The sequence below is a fragment of the Paramormyrops kingsleyae genome, chromosome 6, assembly GCF_048594095.1.
Source record: "Paramormyrops kingsleyae isolate MSU_618 chromosome 6, PKINGS_0.4, whole genome shotgun sequence".
Lineage (NCBI taxonomy): Eukaryota > Metazoa > Chordata > Actinopteri > Osteoglossiformes > Mormyridae > Paramormyrops > Paramormyrops kingsleyae.
The window spans coordinates 9,749,053-9,769,376 of record NC_132802.1 but is presented as its reverse complement, the minus strand read 5'-3'; the positions used below and the strand labels follow the sequence as shown (position 1 = coordinate 9,769,376).

The following is a 20,324-nucleotide window of genomic DNA, read 5'->3' as shown; positions in this document are numbered from 1 at the left end:
ACTGAGTTCTATGACAGAAAAACTAATCATGAGTGAAGGTGCATAAAGCTTGAAATAATGAAGATAATTCAAAAATTCAAAACAAAGATCAAAGAGTATTTCTGGTATCTTTTAAAAATTAAGCAATGAAGTATAATAAGTTTGATTGTTGAAGTATTTCTTATGAGGTTCTTGTGGAACATAAACATTTGTATCTACTGTATGTCACCCGAGTAGGTGCTACACCTTTGGGATTGGTCAGAATGCATGCAGGAGGCTTGTGATTGGTCTATCCACTGTATCCAGAGGAACTGCTGAGTTTCTGGCAGAGGGAGAGAGACTGCAGCCAAAGGTACTTCTTTTTACGGGCACATATTTACTCTGTTCTTGACAACCAGCAATTGTAACTGTCACAGGGAAGCAATTATATATGGATACCAAATTATTACTTTGACCCCATTTTTAATAAATACATTTTATGTAGTTAATGGTAGATTACCAGAAATTAGCTTTTTAACTATTTTAGTTGTAAAAAAACATTATAGGAAACCATAGTATATTCTCAAAGCTTAATTTAAAAACAGGAACTGAAATATTCCATAGAAATTTAATTTTGAGAAATCGCAGCACGGTGGGTTAGCATGCAGCACTGTCGCCTGACCCCTCTGAAGCTGAGGATGTGAAACCTGCTTCTATTCTCTTTATGTGTATGAGTTTAGATGTTTCATCCATGATGCACAGGTTTCCTCCAAGAGAAATTGCCCATAATATGTGTGATTTGTGTGCCCTCTGATGAATGGGGATCCTGCTCTGGGAATGTTCCTGCTGTGTGCTCCAGGCTCCAGGGCCACCATGCAGGATGAGGCTTAGATTGTGGATGGATAGATACTGAGTTATACACTCTGTGGTCACTTTATTAGGTCGACTAGGCTGGAACCCATTGTTTGCCTTCAAAACTGCTTCTAGAGCTGTTGCAAGAAGCATTTCTGCTACTGTTGTAACAGACTGTTGTTTTTCTGGCCTGCCTGTTACCTTTACTGGGTTTCACTGCATTTTTTTGATCAGAACACCGTTCAGTGTATACTCTACCACATATGGCACCAAAAATCACAGTGATCAAAAACTCATAAATGAGGTTTTGACCTTGTCTGTACATATTATATATTCAGTTGCAGTCACATGATCTGCTGTTTGGAGGAGCAGGTTGTTTGCATTAGTAAGTAGGTACACCTACTAGTCATTGTGCACATGCAATGTCTGGCAGTTAGTATATAACTATGACTATATAACAATATTCCTTTCTTTGGGTAGATGGTGAGGTCTTTGAAAAAATCCATGTCTCCAGTGCTCAGTGACATTTCTATCGACTGGCTGTTCCCCGAAACCAAAGAGGTTCTGCTGTCCCCTGTGGGCTCTACGTTCTTGTTTCCTGGGGACCACTTGATTGGCTACAGTGTCATTTGTGACACAACACGTTACCATCCCAACCCAAAGTCTGTGAGTTGCAATTGTAGTGCTGTGTTGTGGCTTGTCAGTGACAGATTTCGTATAATCTATTTGTAGGATTTTTAAACGAAAAGAGCATCTGCAGCATTAAACTAAATATTGCAAAAATTCAAGAGGATACAATAGCGCGTCTTTAAGTATTTTAGAAGTCTTTGATTTTAAGGTCTCAGCATAATCAGCTAAAGCACAAAAACCTCCACAGATGCATACAAGCCAGGTTTCCATCTGTAAGCCAATAAAAGGAGGAAAGAGAGAAGATTGTTACTAGATTGCCCCAGCCAGGCAAGAGACAGCTAATCATCAGGAGCTTTCTGACAGGACAAGAGGCGACGTTACAGCATGATGCGTTTGAACGAGTCAAGCAGCTCGGTGTTCTACCACTCCCAAGAGGAGGAATCAGAGAAAACTGGCACGGAAAGCCGGACATTGCTGCGAGAGGAGGCTGCCAGATCCCCTAGCGACAGTTACCAGGAGATCGTGTCAGAGGGCAGCCCAGTTACCAAAGAGCAGGATTTGATTGGTATGCCTCACACTTTCTGGGAAATAGCATGGACAATGCTTAGACTGGGAATTAATGTGCCCAGGGGGTCACGTCTCTAGGAGATTAGAAGCGGTACATACCCAGTCTCTTCTGCCCAATCCTGCATACATATTCCTGAACCATCTTCAATTCTAAATAAATGGAACAAGCACAGTGAAAAAGATGTCACCCAATGACCTGCTTTTGTTTTCCAAGGAACTGACATGAAAACCTCACCTAGAAGGAGGGCATATAGCACCAATCAGATTGTGGACTATAACCCTCTGAGGAAGGTGCACACTCCGAGTGACCCAAGCTCAGTCATGGGTAAGAACCCACTGAGGAGGACCAAGATCCAGGAACTGATCAGCTATCCTAGCCAAGCCCATGGGGCCCAATGGATGAGTGACTATCAGGTAAGTCTACTATATATATAATATTATTCCACATATTATTCCAGTTATCCCATAGTGACAATATGTGTTTACATAGTGCTCTAAAGGACTTCAGAGGGGCTTACAATGAGAAACCTTATAATAACCATTGGAATTATTTTCTTTGAGTGCTGCAAAGCATTTTTAGTATTGATTGTTTTTATGTACAAGGTTTGCTTCTGAAGTTATGTGCTTAACTCATGCCGGTTAGAAGATAAATGATTATAAAAGAGAAATTCTGTATATGCTCATTCTACCATGGCTGCACCGTGGAGAACAGGACTGGAGTTGAAATTCATCTCACTTCTATCTAAAATCTGTGGTCTTTAATTGAAAGTAAAAGCAAGGATTGGTTCAGTATATCGAATTACATAGCAAGATAATCCATTGATGTGACTCTTAAGGTGGAAAAATGGAGATTTGCTTTTTTCCTTGCCTGAACACTAGCGGGATAAGAGATGAAATGATTGAGCTGACTGGATTCTGTGGGGAGCGAGTAAATTAGATTTTGGCCCATGCGCCATGACTAATTGCATTGAGTAAGATGGACCGTGGCAGCCTCAGAGGAGACGTGAGAAGCTCAGCGGCGTCCCTTCAAGCGGAGCGACGGATCCATGGTGTACTGGCCGCAGCTGTGAGCTTGGACTGTGCATTTCAGGTCTGGCTTCATGCTGCCTGATTAAATGGAATCAATTGCTGTTTCACTCCCTTCTAAATCTGATGGTAACAGGCCTGGCTGTAATGCATGATGGGATATCAGCGGCTGCAACTTGTCAGAGGACTAAGAGAGTGCTGGTGATGCAAAAATATATCACGGCTGTATAAATATTAGAAAAGAACTTTGAGTAATGAAATCCTGGATAAAAAAATTATGAAATCAAAAAAATCTGTGCCTAGTATTATATTACTGAACTTAATTGTGAGATTCCTTTTTGGCACTTGTTATAATTGTAATAAATTTTTTGATCAAAATGAGGTACACATTATGTCCTTATTACAGTATTTTACAGTGTATTTTGGTTAAACTGTAAATCTTTCATCACCCCTGTGGAAATGCATCCATTTGAAAATAAGTCAGGAAATACATCCATTTAAAAAAAAGTCAATATTCAACATAATGTTACACCATACTGCAGTAATATTTTTAAAATACAGTTTAGTCAAGTGGTGTATTCATATGTTTCCTTTCTGTCTATAGTATCAGCAGGAAATTTCAGTCCTGGAAGGCTGTATTGTTTGTGGGTCTTTTCGAGCAATTGATTGACCTTTGGAACACCAAGTGAGATTAGCTCCTAGTACCAGAAAATTGTTCCGTTAAATGACTATGAATGATTAAAATAGAAACTGCATTGAATGCAAGAATGATGCAAGGCACATGGAGTCACAGTGACACAGCGGGTAGCCCTGGAACCTCTGTATGTGGAATTTGCACATTCTTCTCATATTGCACAGATTTCTACCATATACTTTGATTTCCTCCTGTGGCCCAGAGACATGAAGCTAAATGAACTGGCGCTTCTCACCTACACATCATTATTGTGTTTGCTATTAGCTGGACTGGCATCTAATTCAGCATGTACTGCTGCTCTGTGCCCTCTTGGTTAGGCTACAGTCTCATCTGTAGCCCTGTAGTAGGTATGTAGTTGAAAGATGGATAGATAATCAATGGAAAATTTTTCATCGCTGCACTACAGTGAACAACAGAAAAAAACACTATTAAGTACATTCTTTATATATTAAGTAATTGTTTCTTAAAAAAACATAATTGGTTTCCTGTGCCGTAAGCATGATCGGACAGAACCCAAATGGAGCAGACCTTGCCAAAGGACCATGGCATCTAAGGGACTTGAGCTAGCAGAGGAAAAGGAAAGATTTTGTCTAGATGGAGTCGGCCTTACCTTCATGCATAGAGTGGACTCTGAAACTAAACTCGATTTAGGGAGGGTCTCTTCTCCTGGTGAAAGAGCTCAGGCAGGTGTGGGACTCACAAGTCCCAGGCTGAGCACAAGAATGTTGCCACTATACAACCATGTGAGTTGAGAGGGAAACTCACTATGTGCTAGACAGCAGTTTGGGAGACCCAACCTTGTTGAGATGCTCGAGTACCCCCCCTACAGGTTCTTCAACGCACATGTGGGGAATGTTTCTGCTCTCTCAGAAAATAGTGGGTTGGACCTTTCAAGTGAGTGGAGACAGTCTGCTCTTAGTGAACAGGTGGATCCATTCAGTGACTCTTCCACGGCTCTGGGTCTCAGTGCTTCCCTTGGCTTTATGTGTGAAGTTTGTATGTTGTATGTTCTCCCCATATTTGCGTGGGTTTCCTCCCACTGTCCAAAGTATGGTGAATTGAAGATTCCAAACCAACCTTAGTGTGTGAGTGTGCCCTGAGATGACTGACATCACATGTAGGGGTGAGGTTATGGATAGGCAGGAGCCCCCCCCCCCCATTCAACAGAGGACCCCCAAAGACCTCTGACACTCTAGTGCCCACCCAGTTTACCCTCCTGGAAATGCCACTGATTCCTTGTCCCTTTCCTGGTAGGCTGTGCTTCCTTGGATAGGTTCTAGTCCTACTGTGACCAGATGTTTGTGTTGTATTTAAGAAATATTATTAATCTTTAACAAAGTATATTGTGCATTGTCACTTGAATAATAAAAAATATGAATTATTTTCACAGCGTATTGAATCCGGTATTCAAACGTGATCAGTCTGATGGCATCCAACTGTGAAAAAAAAAAAGTTTAAGGTTTGCTAAAAGCAGAGAGCGGAGTGAAAAATGCACTGACAAGAGAATGATTGATGGAGGAGGCAAAAATTAGCCGAAATCAAATTAATGACTAGGAGAAGCCTCAACTTCCTCCATGTCATGCACATGGCCACTGGTTTAATGGCCTTCATTAACACTTGAAAGACAGTTTTTTATTAATATTTAATACGACACGTGAAGAATGTATGAAGGAGGTATATGATCAGGAAAGAAATCATCACAGAGGTAAATGATTCTGAATTCTGAAACTGGTGGACTGACCACCTATTTTATATATAATTAAAAAATGTAAAATAAAAGCCTATATTGTCTTCATATAGGCATAAAAAACGTGCTGTTGCTTATGATCTGCTTGATACGGTGGCCCCTAGAGACAAAACACACACAAAAGAAAAAGCAGAAACAAAATGAAAATGCGCAGCAAATTAAAAAAACACACAAAAGAAAAAGCAGAAACAAAATGAAAATGCGCAGCAAATTAAAAAAACACACGCAAAAGAAAAAGCAGAAACAAAATGAAAATGCGCAGCAAATTAAAAAAACACACGCAAAAGAAAAAGCAGAAACAAAATGAAAATGCGCAGCAAGTTAAAAAAACACACGCAAAAGAAAAAGCAGAAACAAAATGAAAATGCGCTGCAAATGAAAAAACACACACAAAAGAAAAAGCAGAAACAAAATGAAAATGCGCAGCAAATTAAAAAAACACACGCAAAAGAAAAAGCAGAAACAAAATGAAAATGCGCAGCAAGTTAAAAAAACACACGCAAAAGAAAAAGCAGAAACAAAATGAAAATGCGCAGCAAGTTAAAAAAACACATGCAAAAGAAAAAGCAGAAACAAAATGAAAATGCGCAGCAAGTAGACAATCCCAAACCGGAAGTGCTCCACCACGCTAGGGGGCGCGGTGAGCTCATGTGGCACAGTCGCTACACAGTAGTGATGGGAAGTTCGACTGAATTAACTGATTTGATTCTTTCGAGCTGTCCGTTGTAATGAATCGATTCTAAAATCGATTCTGTGATTCACTTTTTTTTCCGTCTTTTTTGCGCCTGACCGTATGAGTCAACGAATCATGGGATCGGATAATAAATCAAACGGTGTCTCAAGGTTACGTTATTTGACTGAAAGATGGGGCTGGTGTTAAACAAAAATGTTCAGCTTGACTATTCACAATAAAAAAAACAATATATAAAAAGCAGAAAGGGTGTCGATGCTGAATAAACACGCGTGTATATATAGTTCTTATTTTCTTGACTTTAGCCAAATTCATGTGCATGAGTATCAAGGACTACATCACAGTTAACAACTGCAATATTACCAATACAATCACACACACATACAATGAGCATGAGTAAACTTGCATACGTTGTTGTGTAAACGTCAAAGTTAATAAATATCTTTGGTTTTTGATGAAAGACATATGGTTTTATTATGCAGAAATGCAATAATTTACTGTTGTGAACGCCGCAATGGCTCTTGGGATCGGTTCGCAAACCATCCGTTTGACTTGCCGACGGAGTGTCCGAGAGTCCGTTCGATGAACAAATCGAACTTACGGTTTTCGGACACTCGGTCGGTGACTAAAACGAATGGTTTGCGAACCGATCCCAAGAGCCCTCGCCGCCTCGCGGCATTTGCTGCGGAAATGCAGTTACGCTGTTGAAAGGAATAAAATTAACGCAGCTGTTCACAGGGCTGTCAACTTTGGTCAGCCGGTTGGCCAGAGATTTTCCATTTCAGACAAGTCCGCACACGCATTTACACCTTTGTGACAGTTTTATTCCCTTGTAAATGGTCTGTAGGGTTTGCAAACTACCCTAACGCTTTTGCTGCAGCTAATTTTAGGTTTATAATGTAATAATATAAATTTGCAGTAAGATTTCTTGCACGAGCGTGAGAATCCGAAAGCGTGAGTGTCACGCCAGATGCGTGAGAGTTGGCAGCCCTGTGTTCATTTATCACAACAGTAAATGATTGCATTTCTGCATAATAAAACCATATGTCTTTCATCAAAAACCAAAGATATTTATTAACTTTGACGTTTACACAACAACGTATGCAAGTTTACTCATGCTCATTGTATGTGTGTGTGATTGTATTGGTAATATTGCAGTTGTTAACTGTGATGTAGTCCTTGATACTCATGCACATGAATTTGGCTAAAGTCAAGAAAATAAGAACTATATATACACGCGTGTTTATTCAGCATCGACACCCTTTCTGCTTTTTATATATTGTTTTTTTTATTGTGAATAGTCAAGCTGAACATTTTTGTTTAACACCAGCCCCATCTTTCAGTCAAATAACGTAACCTTGAGACACCGTTTGATTTATTATCCGATCCCATGATTCGTTGACTCATACGGTCAGGCGCAAAAAAGACGGAAAAAAAAGTGAATCACAGAATCGATTTTAGAATCGATTCATTACAACGGACAGCTCGAAAGAATCAAATCAGTTAATTCAGTCGAACTTCCCATCACTACTGTGTAGCGACTGTGCCACATGAGCTCACCGCGCCCCCTAGCGTGGTGGAGCACTTCCGGTTTGGGATTGTCTACTTGCTGCGCATTTTCATTTTGTTTCTGCTTTTTCTTTTGCGTGTGTTTTTTTAACTTGCTGCGCATTTTCATTTTGTTTCTGCTTTTTCTTTTGCGTGTGTTTTTTTAACTTGCTGCGCATTTTCATTTTGTTTCTGCTTTTTCTTTTGCGTGTGTTTTTTTAATTTGCTGCGCATTTTCATTTTGTTTCTGCTTTTTCTTTTGTGTGTGTTTTTTCATTTGCAGCGCATTTTCATTTTGTTTCTGCTTTTTCTTTTGCGTGTGTTTTTTTAACTTGCTGCGCATTTTCATTTTGTTTCTGCTTTTTCTTTTGCGTGTGTTTTTTTAATTTGCTGCGCATTTTCATTTTGTTTCTGCTTTTTCTTTTGTGTGTGTTTTTTCATTTGCAGCGCATTTTCATTTTGTTTCTGCTTTTTCTTTTGCGTGTGTTTTTTTAACTTGCTGCGCATTTTCATTTTGTTTCTGCTTTTTCTTTTGCGTGTGTTTTTTTAATTTGCTGCGCATTTTCATTTTGTTTCTGCTTTTTCTTTTGCGTGTGTTTTTTTAATTTGCTGCGCATTTTCATTTTGTTTCTGCTTTTTCTTTTGTGTGTTTTTTTAATTTGCTGCGCATTTTCATTTTGTTTCTGCTTTTTCTTTTGTGTGTTTTTTTAATTTGCTGCGCATTTTCATTTTGTTTCTGCTTTTTCTTTTGTGTGTGTTTTGTCTCTAGGGGCCACCGTAGCTTGAGGCCTGTAAACTGATGAAACCTTCCTTACCCTCTCCTTTAATTATCTAGTATCTGTTCAATAGATCCCCTAATCCAAGAGGATTTCCACTGTTCACAATTCTGCAGTTTTAGAGCTGAATAGTCCGGCTGTTAATTGTAATCCACAGCTATGGGTCAGATCTTTCAGCCCCAAAAGAACAGAAGCATAGCCTGTGAACAATGGTACAACTGCCAATAGCAGTGGCAAAACCTGCATGGCTTGCCATCATACGTTTGGCCACAAGTCTTTGATTGATATATTTTAGTTGTATTTTCGGTTATATGTTTTTCTAATCTTACAGCCACAGCTGGCGAGTCTGTGCTCCGCCTCGAGCAGATGTCGGTCTAATGCCGGACAAAGGCCACTTCAGCTGCAACATGAAGAGCTTACCCAGGACCCAGAGGTGGATCAGCTGCATCAGTGCGCCAGCGTCCATGCGGTCCGAGGAACCGCAGTCGAGGAAGGCTCCAGGTCCTCCACGGACAGCCCTTCCGTGAGCAGTGGTGGAGATCCAGGTCAGTTCATTAGTGTGAATTCCATGCCTTTTCATTAGAGCCTGTTGGAGAGCTTCCATTTGGTCTGGAGAAATCCCTATCTCGTCTGTATTCTACATCAGATTACAATGACCTTTCTGTCCTTGTTTGGATAAAGACTGAAATTAATTCTGTGTTTACTGATGGTCTGCGTTGACTGATTTGTTAGCCTGAAGCTACAATGATGACTGGGGCCCTTAATGAGTTATCCTCTGATGTCCCAGATGTGTGGCCTGAAAATGTTTTGTTATTGTGGTAACAGAAGGCTACACTCATCAGTTCTGTGAATTCGAAATGCCCCCGGAGCTGCCAACTCCAGACAGAGACCCCAGCAAATCGGGGAGGAAAGACTGCAAAGCAGTAGTCACAGGACTTCTCTGTGGGAAGCCAGTTAAGTGGGAGGTCGTGTTTGATATTGATCCGCACCTGAACGGAAGAGAACGGGAAGAGAAGGTTCATGAAGACTTGTGGAACGAAACTTTTCATCATTTGGCGGGGAGGTCCATCATTCAGGACTTTGAGCAAATGGCAGACAAAGAGTGTGAGATTGAGCATGGTAAGGGATCCTTCTTTCTTATCCCTAAATACAGACCTTTGTTGATATCCTAATTTAGTTTTTTTTTTTTAAAGACAAGATAAATATGATGGGATAAAATTAGCCATTGTGAGACACCCAGAACTGGTACCCACACCAAGGTCCTTGCAGGTGTTATATTCTTTTCACAGGTTCAAGCAGGAGACACCAACTTTATGCCATTCAAACCAGCAAGGCCTGTAACATTCTGAGCAAATACACAGCGTTTGTGCCCATAGATCTGGACACGAATGAATATCTACGGACCAACATTGAATACACAAGCCCAGGTGTGTGGCTTATATATTACGGCTCTGTGGGGATTATTTGTTGACAGTCTGATGCTGAATGAAATGCCAGAGGTTAAGTAAATGGCCTTTGCAAGAAAAGGCTGCCAAAGAGAAACCAAATATAGTAACTCGATTAGATTTAAAAAGGAGGATGATGAATAATGAGCAACTACAGTTAGACAATAATTTACAGCAAACATTTTAAGACATTGAAATCTATTCTTAAAGGGCATTCAGTCGTGGGAGCTGTGCTGTAATATCAGCTCTTGTTGGAATGTCAGTGTCAGAGAAGCATTTTCCTCCACATCTATGTTCACGACATCCTGCTGTGTTTGTAGGACTTTTCGACCGCCATCATTTTGTGGCTTGACAGCTGCATGGTCAGTTCAGAGATGTCTGTTTTACAGTGAAGTGTCATGTTCCCTTGATCGGAACAAACTGGTATGTTTTCCAGGAGACACATCAAGGCAGAGCAGTCATTCTGGCTCGCGTTCTGGGAGCCGAAAGAACCGCATGTACTCCCGGGGACTGGGTCGCTCCCAGTCGGACTGTGTGTCTGAAGGGGCTGAGGAAGTCTTGACGGCCATAAGTAAGATCATACATGTTTCTGCCACAGAACTGCTGCACAACTAATGTTAAAAGTATTCTACAGTTCCAGTTAGGTCTTCATCATTCAGCACTTTTCATAAAGAAATACCAAACTTCTCCCATTATGCGTTTTTTTTTAAGTATTGAGTCCTATTGCTTGCCCTGAAAGGTCTATATTACTTCTGAACAAATAGCAGTGCTCATATTGAAAAATTGGACTACCTCCCAAAGAAATATCTAAGTTTTTTCAATAGTAGGCAGAACAAGCCTACTATAGAGAGCGGGACGGGCAGGCGATGGAGGATATTAGGTTTAGTATATCACCAATTATGAAAATGGACTTATGAATTGTCAGCTGGGATATCTTCATCTGGAACACCTGCTGAGTGAGAAATTGCTGACAGCCGCCAGAATTATTCAGACAACTACCGAGTCATCAGACCAATTACTTCACACATTTTTATACTGATAAGATAAACCAAATGAGGTTGCCGAAAGGTTAGCAATAAATTAAGTAAAAGCATTGAGGTACAGAACATTGTAAATATATTTTCATTCTGAATATATTCTATTCTTTATCCTTCAGTTATTTACATTCTAGGGAATCCTACATGAGGCAGACACAGAAAATGCATGAATGGATGGAATCCTACATATATATATGAAATATATATATGCATATATATACACACAACTATCGCACTAATTTCTTATGTACAATGGCACTTCTGCATGCAACATAAAATAGTTTTGTACAGTAAAACTAACAAAAATTTGTATTTTTTTTAGCATCAGGTTGCTCCATGGGGTCACCCCAGTCCTTCTGTGAATTTCTTAAATACACTTTTTTTATTATTCACTTAAATAAACTAATGAGATTATGATTACCTAAAATGGTGTTCTAATTATTGAGTAAACAAATGAATGGTTATATTGGATGGTTACTGCAAACACTGGGGTGACTTTAGGGGAGGTCTTGACACACTTTAACAGATATAATATTATAGTTTTACACCAGCATATTCATCATGTAACCATAATTTTCTTAGACTGGCCAAAACTCTTGCACAATATGGTGTGTAGAAATTTAGGGGCTTCCCCAAAAGGGGGGTTGTTGGCCAGGTAACTCAGCTATCTGCTATCGTGAAGAGTCATTGATCTATTATTTGGCAGCAATGAGAATCAAGCTGATCCTACAGTTGAGGCTACGTTCACTTGCATGTCATGTGACTTTACTGGGTGAGAAGTGGATGGTGTTGACAAGCATGTGAGCTTGAGACATCTGGTCTCTCCGGTCTCATGCTCCCGCTGGCAGATGTGGGACCTTGGACAACGATAGTCCAAAAAACAAATATCTTAGATACTTTCGATACTTAGAATCCCAGAAGGAAATTTGGGCCCATCTCAGGATGAGTGATCGGAAGCTGGATGGATGGATGTTGTGTCTCGAGAAGGATGTGAACCTTGTTATAAAATAAATGTTTGCTGATTTCCCCAGTTTATTGTAGAAGGCTTCGTGATGGTTTCACGAAAACTCAGTAGTAGTGAAAAATGTGCTTTATGTATTCTGACAATGTCCTAACCGTGTGTGGTCACAGCAAGCCGGGAGTGATAATTGTTTAGTGAGACGAATGGCTGTTCCACGTCCTCTGGGGGGGTGGGGGGATTAATGGACACTTTTGTGCATTCACAACAGTCAGATTTTATTTTACTGGGAGAAACTATTTTATTAAGAACATTGACATTGCTCAAAACCACACGACAAACACTGAAAAACATATATACCTTTATGAATCAATATATTTCATAAATATATGATTCTCACACTGGTTGATTGACAAAATGAATACTAAATATGTTTATTTCTTGAAAAAAATATTCCTTCCTGTCACTGATTTCCTTGCCAAATATCTCTTATGACAAACTAACCAATACGTGTTTATATAATTATTGTCTAATATTTTGAAAAGAAACAGACTATAATGAAGCCACATCCCCCTGCAGCACATCCTCACCTTCTGGATGGGAGAGGTTTAGCTTTAATGAAGGTACGTCTGCCTTATTCCCCTGTAATGACATGCCAGGAAAGACAGTGTGAGTGTTTAACTGAGAGGGAGAAGAGAAGGGTGTATTAATCGTGTGCTAAGAGCCGACTTGAGGCTGAAAGTGCCAGCTGCTCGCGTGGCATTCGGCTCTGCCATTCTGAGTCACCCTGCCGCTTATCGTCCCCGTGTGAGGGAACTGCAGTGCTCACCTTGCTTCTGCAGGAGCACGGCAGTGCAGTGCGTGGCTCAGCATGTTTGGACGCTGGGCCTGTGACCAGAAGGTCACCAGTTCAGATCCCTAGGTTGCCGGTGATTGTCTGGTCCTGCTTTCTTGATTCTATGCTGCTTTGGTTAAAAGCATCTGGTAAATAAATTAAGTGCGTTATATCCATTCCTGTGAGGTTATGTCTTAAGCCTGTAGAGAGAGCAGAGGCTATTTTCCTCCAGTCTCATTAACAGTGTATGGCATGAGCATCTGTTATGTATGCAGAGTGTACACTGGGGGTCTGGAAGGGAAAACCATGTGACTAATCAGAAGTTGTTGCCCCTTCCAGTGCTGTCAAGGAGCCCTTCAACGGCCTCTGAACACTCCCAAAGATCAGTGGAGAGTCTCTTCTCTGCCAGGTGGGTAAGGGGGCCAACATCATTAGCCAATCATATGTTTTTGAATTGATGAGTGACAGGGCAGAGGTCATTCTGAGGGCCAATCAGCTTTGAACTGTGGACCCATCTCTGTTTACACCCCAGCTGGGCAGTTTGGGATAGGGCAAGTGCAGGGCTCTTCAGATCTGCCCCTCGATTCCAAATCCAGTCCTTGTTTTCAGCTTTCACAGGTAATTAGTTTAATAATCACTGATTATGATTGGCCACAGAGGCTTCACACCTGGCTCACGGATATAGGAAGGCTGGAAGATGAGCAGTACTCGGGCCTTAAGGACCGTGATTTGAATTGCCCTGGGTTAGCGTAAGACTGCTGTGAGGGAATTAGCAAGCTATGGGGACTTTAATCTGAGGATTCTTCTATTTATTTTTGTCTACAAGGATACAGCTACAAAGCTGTTTTTGGATATAAAATCCAAGAGTAAATTAATTGAGACCAGGTGTCCGAGTTTCTTTTTAGATACTGAGAAAGCACGTTTGTGTTGTGCTTTTTTAACAGGTACTGACTTCAGGCATAAAACCAATTTCTGCTATTCCTTCCTATGTATGTAACATCCCAAGTGTAACATTTTATGCCTCCAAAGCTTTTATCCTAATTTGGAGTCATGTGTTGTACATCATCAGTCCAATAAATGTCTTGTCATCTTGTACCAGAGTCCTTCTAATTAGCTATTAGGGCTATCTTTCCAGACTAAATGGTTTTGCAATTTTTTCTTTCAAAGTATCATAATGAGACCTGCTTCGGAGTCTGTCTGCATGTGTTTTACGTGTAGAGGTGGTCACATTTCGGCCTTTGTAATAGCGCAGCCATTTGCCATCATTACCAGGAAAGTGCAGATAATAATGATAATTATGACTGCAGATTACTTATGGACAAAAATGATAGAAGTTCTGTCTCATTTTGGACTTTCCAGCAGCAACAACAAGTAACAAAAAGTGAGACAGAACGGTGGTATTTATTATGTAGCACGCATTGGAAAAGCATCTCAAATTTAGATTTCTCCGATAGTCTAAGATACCACAACTTGGATGTGCTTATTATCTTCGCGGATCTCCGACCATCCAGCTGGTGTCCGGGTGGATCTCAGTGGTCACTGTAGTTAAGTCACGTGACTGGTCATTACTGCTCAGAGACACCAGAACACAGAAAACAACAATGTCACTTTCCACTCACTTTCCACTATCGTCACACAGCGGTTGTTTAAGCAATGGATTCAGGACAATAGAGTCATGTTACCTTGACTTTTCCATGTTTTGCTGTCACAGAATGTGCTAAAAGAAAAACCTCCTGGAGAATAGCTTTGTGAAACAATTTGTGGCCGAGCTGCCCTCACCCCCAGTGATCGCTTTCTGTACATCATTAGTGGTTTATTGCTCAGCTTCTATCCGCAGACACTACCACAGGTAGCGATGAACAACGTGGCCCATCTGTGCCTGGCCATCAGTCATGCATCTGTCCGCTGTGTGCCGCCAGTTTTATTCTTCTGGGCCTTGAATTGGACTCCTTGCTCCGAGGTGAAATGAAGAATCGTCTACGCAGATACCCAAGGTGTACTTGTGATGATGCAGTTTGTCTTCGCCTGTGTTTCGGAAGTTACAGAGGCCGATGCCATTTCCAATGGGATCGAAGGGGCAACTATCTCCACAACAATAGATTTGCAGCCTCATTATTATACTGTATAGGCTGGGAAATAGGTGGGCAGGACAGTATGGCGGATGTGACTGACACTTGTCATGGTGTCTTTGTTTATCAACAGACTGAGTCTCAGCAGGGTGCGAATGTTAACACGGGCCGCACAGGGGTTCATGTCCCGGTCACCCAAGACCAGCGAATCGATGGGCGACAGTGAGAATGAGAACAAGGACTACATCCCTCTGGTGAGTGTTGCTAAATATACTGTTGTTTGTAGCTGGGCTTGTTCTCAGGTTTTAGGTTTTGCACTTTGAAACTGGAATATGAAACTACACCCAAATTAAACACTGCAGGACCCATGTCAGTAATTCATCTTTGTCCTCTGTAGAGGGCATTATGTTTTTGCCCATATCTCTCATACTTTATGAAGTATCTCACACTTTGTTAAATCTGCTGTTCCTTAAAGACAATTAGGGCTTCAAGATGACATCACATGTGTGGGGCTGTGATCTTGCCAACTTCCCGTCAAAACGAAATATTTTTTTCCCCAGGATCTCAGGGAATTGAACTAGTCTTTGATTTGTGATCCTATGAAGAAAATGGTCCAGGTTTTTAATTTTTAATTTTTTTTTCCATATTCCATGTCCTTGTTTTGTGAGGTAGGTGTCCTTGCAGTTAGCCTGCGGGGCGTTCTTACTGAACAGCGCCCTGTGCGAGGCCATCAACGTGCCCATGGACAAGCTGAGGTGGACCTCCCCCTTCGCCAGCCACCGAGGAAGTGTGGCGCACGTCTCCCAGTTCAGCAGCCGTGGGACAGAGAGCAGAGGCAAGGGGGATTCCAGGCGGGCCGTGTCCCCACCAGAGCTCCGCTCGAAAGAGGAGGCTGCAGGGCAGCTACTGGAGGAAAAAAGCTCGAGCCAACCCCACCACATGAGACGTCCCCAGACTGAAATCGAACCCTCCCTGCTGACAGCCTCCGTTCACGGCTGCGTTCCACCCGAGCCCCCTCACTCACCCGTGAACTCGCAGACGGACAGTGGGCGCGGCTCCGAGTCCGAGGGTGTGGAGACTCCTCCGGGCCGGCCTGGGAGCCTGTGGGGCTTCTCGGAGCCGGAGGGTGCTGTCTGGGCTACGGCGGTGGCGCTGGCCTGGCTGGAGCACGGCTCGGCCAGCTACTTCATCGAATGGGAGCTGGTGGCCGCCAAAGCCAGCATGTGGCTCAGCAGCCAACCCATTCCTGAGGGCCGGGATCTGGCATCTGTCAAGACCGCAGCCAATCAGCTGTTTGTCATCCTCAGACACTGGGATGAAAACCTGCAGCTCAACATGCTCTGCTACAACCCCAACAGTGTCTGAGTATACCTGCATACATAGCGGTGTTTTCTTTGGCGTATGTGTTTGCTGGAAAAGGCCTGTGTGATTCTGATCAGTTTGAAGTGGCTCTGTTTTTATTCCAGTATGGTGACTTGTTCTGGTGTTGGCTATCTTGATGTTATACGAGGTAAAGAAAAAAAAAAGATACTGCAATTTAAAAAAAACGCTTTATCACAAAGGGCATGATAAAAGCAGAAGTATTTTCTAAGTGCAAAAGAGCAGAAAGTATTGATCTTACTATGTGCCTGGATTTGCCAGTGGTTATGGCAAATAGTCATGGCAATTTGTTTGAGCATTCATTTATCCTGTTACAGTACACTTAGGAAAGCATTTTTGTCCCTCTTTACTGTAGCTTGATAATAACCTGTGATGCAAACAGCAATTATGCCATGGTTATTTTGCATTTTGTACGTGTATCTTTAGTGATCGTTTGACCTTTGAACTGTGGTGTAATTTTGCAAATTGTAACACATCACATGGATCAAATTGTAGGGGCTTACTCACCGATGTCCTTTACAGCCGATTCGTGTGAATACAAAAAGCCAAAAATCATGGTCCAAAAATCATGCTAAATGACTTGTTGCCTGTCCATACAGTGGTAGTCAAATGTGTTTACTTATGTTTAAAATTGTGTTTTTCTGCTTAGCACTGACTGGCGCAGTTGGTTAAGATACTTATCTTGAGTGCATGCTCAGCTCTACAGATCATTGTTAGTGGGCATTTACATGTTAAATATGACTGGGAGGCCTAAGACAGTAGCACCAGCTGACAATATTTAGCCAATGGAATGAAAGGACTAGATTGCTGCAGAGTACAATGCAGTGTTAGCTCATGAGAGTTTTACTTACACAAAATTGGTCTGAGATCAGTAGGAAAAATGATTTGTTCAGAGAGATAGCCAATCAGATTGTAGAGGAGATGGCCTAGAGCAGTGGTTCTCAATCCTGTTCCTGGCGACCCGCCTGTTTTTGTTCCAACCCTAGCTTAATCAGGCTTATATGGTCCTTAATAGGCTAAGGCGGTTTCAGACCGAACACGGCGAGCACTACGCTGCGCTCCGTGCCTTTGTTGAACTTTGACCGCTGCACGATGTGACTCATTGCCTCGCGATCAATAGAAACAAGGCACCGAATCGGGCACAGAAAGCTAATTGGAGGAAAAACTTATATTGTCCGTGTCTGAGTTCCCAGAGTTATATCACACAAGCGTAGAATCTTTTTTAATGCGAAATATACATCGTCGCTACTGACCGCGAGCCAAAATGACAGGAGATAGTTTTGAAAACCACGCCTACTGTTTGCATAGAAGCATCGCGGCTTCAGTCCTCCTGCAAACTTCCCAGTGGTATACTGGAGGAAATAAGAATGAAATGGTTAAGGGCTGGTGAATTGGAGAAGCTTGTGTCGGTTCTATCATCTACTTCTTGGCAGGTGAAGGGAGTCACTGCGGATAGAAAAGTAAGATAATGAAAATGAAGAAGGCAATTAGAAATTAAAAAAGTCATTAAAAAACAAGGTGGTAAACAAACAACTCTTGACAAGAAGCTGGAGAGCAAAAAGAATCCAACAGCTCTGTAAGAATCAGTAGTGTGGAGCAGCACATTTTTGGGACAAATCTATTACAGAGCGAAAATGGGATGTCAGTTTAAGGTAAATAAAAAGAGCTGGAGGTGACAGCTCAGATGTAAACCTACAACTGAGCCATGGCTAACAGGGTGACATCAGGGGCAGATTAATGCATAGGCTATAGCCTAGGGCCTCAGTAAACAACAGGGCCCCACTTCACCTCGGGATAAATGGAAAGCTTATTTAAACCAGCAACTTCTGAGTCTCCCATACTGATGACAAACTAGGGCCCCCAAGATAATCCGCCCTTGGGTACTATGCTTTTAAGATAACATCAAAAAGACTCACAAAGTCTGAACTCCACTAATCTTGATGACAAATAAAATCCATGAAGTATATAAAAGTTTAAAACAATTCAAAATAAGTATGCAGCAAATTTATTGTGTGGGTGCAGATTATCATACAATCAACAGAAAATCAGTAAACATAATCAAACCTACATTTTACACTTCACAAATTCTCTGCAATTAGGTGCCAATTATTGTGTGTGTTAGTTAGCTGTTAATTTAAAAAAATCGTTCAAATGAATTAAAATCAATTAAAATGATTTCATTGAAATATTAAACGGTACCGTGATGATTTAAACAAGTTGGAAACAAAAGGGATACAGTATCTCTTCTCTATAAAATTGTGGGGAAAGATGGACAGAAGCTGGGTCTTCTTTATACTAACATTGAATATTTATTGCCACACTTGTCTGAAAGTATGCATAAAAGTGCAAGGTAATTCAACTATTATCACTATATCCTTGTCTGCACTGATAATAAAAATATGTATCATTAATTTTCATTAATGTTTGCTTATGCTAATGAAGTTCGTATCTGCCAAGGAATGCAAACACCTCACTGACATTTGCCTTCACATCTGTAACTGTAGGGAATAGGCACATGAAAATGTCGCTTTCCAGTGTTGGTTAAAGTACACCTTTATCTAGGATGCTTTGTATTGTCTAAAACAGTATCAAGTAAGTCAAGAGATCAGACATCTGTGATTAATATATTAATATTCTGTCTGTGTGCTCTTTTGCCTCAAGTGCCTACAGTATCTACAATGCTTTGGTGTTAATTACTGCATGTCCCTGGTTATTTTATATATCTAGAAATCAATCTTGGATTCTATTCCAAGATATGGAGCTACCTGCTTTGTTTGTTTGTTTGTTTTTTGTCTTGTCAGTTCTCAACCAGACATATTTCATTGCATTCATTAAAATGGTAAACATGTTTTGATACTCTTCTGAAAAATTATCTACTCATGAAATCCCACTGAAATCAATTTATTATTTTTAAGGTTTACCTCTCACCATAATCTTGTGTTTAATAAACAATAACAAACCACATCTGAATCATATTTTTAAAAGTACAGAAATTGAATTAAGGTCAAATGAAAATTATAAGGAGTTTTTCTGTTTCATTTAATTATTTTTAAAATTAATGAATCAATTCATATTTAAGTTAACCAGTCACTATCATGTTTCTTTACAGGCTATATTCATCATATTGATAAACTCAAATAATACATAATCAATATGAAATGTTGGTTTTTAAATATTCTTTTGGGTAATAACGACACAGTTTGCCTTGGAAATATGCACAGCCAGTCATACATTATAAGTGTGACCACTTACATGCATGCAAAACATACCTGTACAAAAAAAAAAACAATGACTGAAGTGTGTTATTGGTTGACTTGACCAAATCAGCAGTGTGTAATTCTGATATGCTGTTAATTTGTAAGTAATGATTTCTGGGGCATTGTGTGATTAGAAAGTGTGCATCATGGTGTTTAATAGGAAAACACCAAACTTCATTCATGCTGCTTAGTCCAGCTGCAGAGAGTTTGCTGGTGTGCATGAAGTCGCTTGTCAGCGTAAGTCCAGGGAGTGTCACGCTGTAAGGCCATTCTGTTGTGGCCATGGTTACCGGAACCCATCAAGGTTGAATTGTGTTTCTCAAGTGCTTGTGCGTTTTGGAAAAAAAAATGGTGTAGACTGTTTCAATGCTGTTAAGTGCTGGTGGTGCTGGTTTATAAAATTCCTGTGGTGTGATGGACTGTGCCACTGCATGTAATAACATTAAAGTTTCAAAGGAGGTAAAAGGAAATTGTTGGTTTTTTTTTTTTTTTGGTTGGTATTGAGTTTTCAGACAGTTTCATACTCGGTAATGACATGTCAGTATATCATGCAGTTTGGGGTTCTTGGAAACCTGGTGGTGAAAACAGGTTAGTTTCATAAAGAAGAGGTTAAAAAAGGTTTAAAAATGGTAATGATTTAATTATTTGTAAAATATTATATGTGTGCATCTATGAATATAGATTTTTTAAGAGTTAAATATCTTAAAATATAGGATAAAATTCTGTTTATCTGTCTTTTTATTGATATACAGAAATCTGTCCTATTTATCATTTTAAATACGTTTAATGACAGCCTAATATCTTCTAGAAAGCTCATATTTGTTCTTTCACAAGACAAAAAGGTGAAACCAATG

The 20,324-nt window shown here is 40.6% G+C and overlaps 1 protein-coding gene across 3 annotated transcripts in view; it reads left to right on the top strand.

Moving 5' to 3' along the window:
- vwa5b1 (von Willebrand factor A domain containing 5B1) overlaps nt 1-19,940 on the top strand; it is a 41,511-nt gene extending 21,571 nt beyond the window's left edge. For all 3 annotated transcript variants that reach the window (XM_072713611.1, XM_023834825.2, XM_023834823.2), the window contains 12 exons: nt 217-331; nt 1,291-1,476; nt 1,804-2,005; nt 2,222-2,421; nt 8,821-9,034; nt 9,315-9,608; nt 9,779-9,916; nt 10,371-10,505; nt 12,475-12,552; nt 13,104-13,173; nt 14,967-15,087; nt 15,506-19,940. In XM_072713611.1, coding sequence (XP_072569712.1) covers nt 217-331; nt 1,291-1,476; nt 1,804-2,005; nt 2,222-2,421; nt 8,821-9,034; nt 9,315-9,608; nt 9,779-9,916; nt 10,371-10,505; nt 12,475-12,552; nt 13,104-13,173; nt 14,967-15,087; nt 15,506-16,198 — 2,446 coding nt within the window. In that variant the 3' untranslated portion in view covers nt 16,199-19,940. The remainder of the gene's footprint in view (nt 1-216; nt 332-1,290; nt 1,477-1,803; nt 2,006-2,221; nt 2,422-8,820; nt 9,035-9,314; nt 9,609-9,778; nt 9,917-10,370; nt 10,506-12,474; nt 12,553-13,103; nt 13,174-14,966; nt 15,088-15,505) is intronic.
- The last annotated feature ends 384 nt before the right edge of the window (nt 19,941-20,324 follow it).